The 5641-nt window shown below is 30.6% G+C and overlaps 1 protein-coding gene and 1 pseudogene across 1 annotated transcript; one reads left to right on the top strand and one right to left on the bottom strand.

The window, feature by feature from the left end:
* LOC107616241 lies at positions 484-2051 on the top strand (annotated as a pseudogene).
* On the bottom strand, positions 2920-5485 carry LOC107616242 (heparanase-like protein 2). Its single transcript, XM_016318224.2, has 9 exons — positions 5230-5485; positions 5080-5116; positions 4730-4910; positions 4471-4625; positions 4134-4367; positions 3854-4043; positions 3648-3773; positions 3459-3558; positions 2920-3364 (listed from the first exon to the last, which is right to left on the bottom strand). Exons 1-9 carry the CDS (start codon positions 5449-5451, stop codon positions 3002-3004), a joined length of 1608 nt encoding a protein of 535 aa, XP_016173710.1. The 5' UTR covers positions 5452-5485; the 3' UTR covers positions 2920-3001.

Raw genomic sequence — 5641 nt, 5'->3', positions numbered from 1 at the left:
TTTAACCGATCTATTAATAACATTCTTTACACCTAATTACTTGTTCCTAAAAATCTTAATATTTTTTCAAGCCAAATATTTTAAATAACAGTAAAAAAAGCTAATCAACCATCTATTCTGCTCTTTTTTTTTTCTCTAAGTGCATAAATCCAATTATTAAAAGGCTACTTAAGATTACTTAAAATTGTCTACCGTCTATCTGACGTATACAACTAAATACATTACACGTGCCCAATAAATTTACAACTAATAAACAAATGAAATATATGTTCTATCTCTTTTTTACATAATATACAAATAATATCATTTTGACCAATTATACTTGGATGATATAATCTTTTTTAAGTGTTGACCCATCCAATTAAAGCAAACCAAGCTAAGAATCCAAAATTGTATTCATGAATCTAAGAAAATCTTTGTTAAAATATAATTAAATCAATTCTCATTAATGCATAATAATTTATTCGCTAAGGACACATCATTAAATGAAATTTCGAGTGAGAAAATATCGTAAAAAACCAATATATATTTGTGAAGCATCATTAGTTCCATGTTGATAATTTTATTTTTGTCTTTGCAATTCTTCCCCATCGTTTCTAAGCCCTTTGAGGGAAGAAAGAAATGGGAATTGAAGCTTCAAGGTTATGATCATCAACATGGACATAGTCATAGTCACACCCTAAAACACAAGTTGAATCCCCTTGTGCTAGTAATAGTCACAAAAACCTTGTCAACATATACATTGTTACTGGCCCATTTAGCTCTTTGTATCATCATCCTCCTCATCATAATAATAACTTTAACTCAATCTTGCAAAAACTCAACACCACAAAATCTCAACTTGCTGCTAGCTATTCACTTTTGTCTGAACTTCACCGTAGGCTCAACTCAACTAACCTTTTTGTCCAACAAGACAAGAAATATTCTAGAAACAACAATGGCGAAAGGTCTTCGAATGAAGAGCTTAATCTTGCACTTGCCTCTTACAAGCTCCCTTTCGGATACTCGCAATGGATAGGATAGGATCAGATGAGATTCATTCTCCAATTGGCGCGGTGTGTTTGAGGTTCCAAGATGAGTTGAACCAATACATGTCATATGACATAGGAGGTGAATGCCTTGCAGATGAGGTGTTTGCACAAATGCTTGTGTCAAAAGGGTGTGAGCCACTCCCTAAAAGAAGGTGCCATCCCAAGTCACCAAAAGATTTTGTTGAGCCAAATCAAGATTTGCAAGATAGCCTTTGAGAAATTCCACCAGATAGCAACATTGTTTGGGATCCTTACACTTGTAAGAGTCACAAGTGCCTCATTGAGAGGAAGAACAATAAAGGGTACTGTAAAGATTGCTTTGATCTACAAGGAAGGGAAAAGGGTAGGTGGATCTTTGATGATGGTGGACTTGATTTTGGGATAGACCAAGTTCTTGGGACGAAAAGATCCGACAGCACGATCCATATCGGACTTGACATTGATGGTGGAACAGGGACATTTGCCGCAAGGATGAAAGAAAGGAATGTGACAATCATCACAAGCACACTGGATTTGGACAGTTCATTCAGCCACTTCATTGCATCAAGGGGATTGACTCCAATTCATCTCAGCATATCTCAGAGGCTTCAATTCTTTGAGAACACACTTGATATTGTTCATTCCATGGAATTCATAGGGAATTAGTTGCCAGAGACTATGCTTGAGTTTTTTCTATATGATGTGTATAGGGTGTTGAGGCCAGGGGAAACTTTCTGGCTTGAACATTTCTTCTGCTTTGGATCACATGTTAATGGAACTTATTTGTCAATGTTTGATAGAGTTGGGTTCAACAGATTTAGATGGCATGCTGCAAAGAAGCTTCATCATGATGGGATTCAGAAGAATGAATGGTACATTTCAGCATTATTGGTAAAACCAGTGATTTGAGGTATGCATGAGAATATAATGCTCAAGATAAATTAGTGAACCAAGATTTGTGTGACAATTATCTTGTGAATTAGTGAAAGTTTATGTTAATATCTTTCTTGTAGGCCAAAGACTCTTAATTTCTTCTCTTAATATGCACAGTACATTCTTTTTGGTAAACACAAGAAGTTTATGATTTTTCATTTTTGGCAATAGTCAAATTACTATAACTATAGTAAATATATAACTATTATATTAAAAATTTAAATTTTATATTATCTATAAAAAAATTAATTAGAAATCTTGTTGTGTAGTTAAACCTATTTTTTAATTATATTTAATACTATTGTACACAGTTTGAAACACAGATCTTTAGGTCCAACAAGTGGATAGCTCAATTATATATATGGAACTAGTACCTTTTTTTTTAAAAGAGTAATTTTATGCTAATTCAATGAGGAAATCAGCAAATTGCTATAGTATAAACATTCAATTATTATTCCGTGGCTTGTAAACAAAGTAAACCTTTATTAAAATTTACATCCAAACATGAAATTCTCGTGTATTAGCTGATTGAGATTTTCTTTATTCAATTTTTTTCTCTTTATTCTCTCTTTTTTTTTTTTTTTTGCAGAGGAAAAAATATTTATTACAATGAAAAAGTTAAAAAGTTAAAAACTTAAAATAGTTAAGGAAGATAATTCTATTACTGATAACTTAGTTAACTTAGCTGAGGAAGTTAATTCTGTTACTAATATACCAGATTTTTATTATAAAACAATATTAAAAAGTTATCATGAATATTTCAAGTTTTATTCAATTGTGAATTTAAATCGTTATATATGAATATATAGTGTCAGTTAATCAGTTAGTTTTTAATCCTGTAAATAATATGCGTATCTTTGAAGTCATCAATAATAAAAAAGATAAGTATATAACTAATTGAAAATAAAAGAAATTAAAAAGAAAATTTAATCATAAACTATTCCCAGCAAAGTACATATATATATATATATATATATGCATATGCTCTATAAGTCTTAATAACTCTATTTAAGTTCTATAAGAAAAATAAAAAAGAAACAATAGAGAACCCTAGTAATCTATTTTGTAGGAGGTGCACATGCAGGTGCATTGAAATTATTGATTTGCACAAAGACTATTGAATGAGGTGCAACTTTGATCGGAGAAGAAGAAGAAGCATCAACAATCTTTGGTTTAAGCTCTGGAATTTCCTTCGACTTGGTAAGTTCTAATGGAGTTCCATTCAAAAGCACAACATCACTTTGAATGTTTCCATCTTTAGGTGTCAAGTGGTACTCTTCCCTTTTCAATGAATCCATCAAATTCACTGTGTTTATTCCTTCTGATGCCAACTCCTCCGGATAAAGATTCATGTCATTCACAAGGGACACATCGAAAGATGTTGAATTCTCCATGTTTATTAGTAGCAATGTGATTCCGCTCTGAGACAATAATTAGTTAGAAAATATGTTATAATTTTTAAAAAATTATTTTAAAATAAAAAAATAAAATGTATAAATGAAATTATTAACTTACCCCTTGTTTAGAACAATGAGCATATGTACGTAGATATGGTGAACTATCATGAGAAATAGAAAGTACATTGGTTCCCATAAGCCGATGCCACAAAAGTGCTCTGTTTAAAGAAAATAAAATTGTTATTCATTCAAAAATGACATCTAATTTAACTACTTATATAAATATGAATGAATATATATGACATACCCATAATAATCTGGATTAGGAATGAATGATGTTGTATTTAGCAAAGCATAGTTTCCTCCAATCAAAGCTTGTCTACAATAAACTTTGTGGTTGAAGGTTGATGTCATACCCAATTGGTCCAAATACCTATAGTTATTATTAATTAAAAAAATTATTAAAAAAGAGAGAGCTGAAATTCAATTTAAAATAAAAAAAATAAAACTTACCAAAAGCCATTAACAAAAGTATGTGATACATCTTTGCCTCCACTATTATAAGCTCCACCAGATTCTCCAACCCATGCTCCAGCCCATGGTGTGAATTCCTTCACAGCCGTTGAAACATCCTTGAAAGTTTGTGCAATTTTGCTCAAGAAATATGGGTCTTGAACCTTGCTAATAAGATCCCTATCAACACCTATATAATATAATTTTATAATACAATTGTATTCTTAGAATTAAACAAATTAATCAAGCAACAAAAAACATTCTGAATTATTAAACGTACCAGCACCAAGGTTATAAATGTGATGTGTAACTCCATCAATGACACCAGGTCCAACATGTTGCAAGAAGCTATCAAACCATTCTTTACCATAAAATCCAGCTGGACCCATCACCTTTGGTCTTGTTGTGGCATTTGGGTATAATGAGTTAATTATGTGCCTTAGTTTTGTGATATCTTTTGCATATTGAACACTATCTATTCTTGCTGATACTCCTTCAGAGCATAGCTCGTTTCCTATATGATTAATTAGCACAAGATGTTAAATTTATAAAAAATCATGGGTAAAAATTAAATTAGTAAATTATAAAAATTAAAGGGTTTCAATTTAATTTGATACCTAATTCATATGAGTCTATATTGTATCCTTTTGAGACAGTGTACTTCATGAGGCTTATGGCATTGTTTGGATTCCAATCTCCCTTCCAGTTTAATTGGTCTTCCTTGGAATTTTTCTTGCCAACGAGTGCGTTTAAGCCAAATGTAAATTTGACACTGCAAATTATAAGTGAATAAGATAAGATAAGATTGATTGTTTGTGAAGTAATTATAATAATATTGAGAAATTAAAATAATATATATATTAATTAATTAATTACCCGGTTTTGTTCAAAAAGTGATTCACTTCATCCCATCTCTTCTTGGGAAGGCATCCAACACTGAATCCAAACAAGCCGTTCTCTTTCTTTCTCATAGTTGGACAGTGCTTTTGCTTTCCAAATTGGTAAATAATTTGATCTTGTAGTGAACCTCCTAATCTAATCCTCAGAGGATTGAATGCTGCAACAATTTTAAAAGCAATTAAATGGTTGGATTAATTAGAATAATACTACACATTCAAATATTTTTGTTAACTAAATTTAATTAAGTTAGTCTAACATAATAAAAATCAGTTATAATTAATATATATTAATTAAAATGGTTTGAATTTAGAGAAAATATGACTTGCCTTTGATTGCATTTGAGAGTATCGTGTTATTCAAGTCCTGTAAAAAGGTTGCAAAAACAATAATTAATTATCATTATGATATTTAAAAATGCATACAATATTCTGAATGGTAATGTACAACAATAGTATCGAACAAAATAAATAAAATACCAAGTTGAGAATTCCAGCTTTTCCCCATGGACATTGGTTATAGTCACATTTATTAGATGGCCACCAATCCAATGTTGCACATATGAAATTCTCATCAGTTGTAGCAATGTTTGTGACCCCTTTCACTTTAAGCTTCACATCTTCTGATGAAGAAAAAGAAGGACAAAATAATACTAAGAGACCTAAAAAGAGAGCTACTTTCACACACTGATTCACACCCATTGTGGAACAAAAATAGAAGAGAAGATACTATGAATAATTTCTATTGATGTTTATTATATGATTTATATCATCGGTATCTACTATTTATAGTGTTAGTAGTGTGGTTAGCTATAACTACCTTTAAGTGAATAAATATTTTTAAATCTAAAAGATATGTTTATCTTAAATAATTTAAAATTTAAAATTATAT

This window comes from Arachis ipaensis, chromosome B09 (genome assembly GCF_000816755.2).
Source record: "Arachis ipaensis cultivar K30076 chromosome B09, Araip1.1, whole genome shotgun sequence".
In the NCBI taxonomy this organism is placed as follows: domain Eukaryota; kingdom Viridiplantae; phylum Streptophyta; class Magnoliopsida; order Fabales; family Fabaceae; genus Arachis; species Arachis ipaensis.
Note: the sequence above shows the minus strand (reverse complement) of the source record. Positions and strands in the feature narration are given on the sequence as shown.

Excerpts from the sequence above, each read along its gene's own strand:
- LOC107616242 (XM_016318224.2), bottom strand. The coding sequence starts at position 5,451 with ATGGGTGTGAATCAGTGTGTGAAAGTAGCTCTCTTTTTAGGTCTCTTA. Across the intron at positions 4,368-4,470 it reads TATAGACTCATATGAATTAG|GAAACGAGCTATGCTCTGAA; the intron begins GTATCAAATTAA and ends TTAATCATATAG. Across the intron at positions 3,559-3,647 it reads CCTAATCCAGATTATTATGG|AGCACTTTTGTGGCATCGGC; the intron begins GTATGTCATATA and ends TTCTTTAAACAG.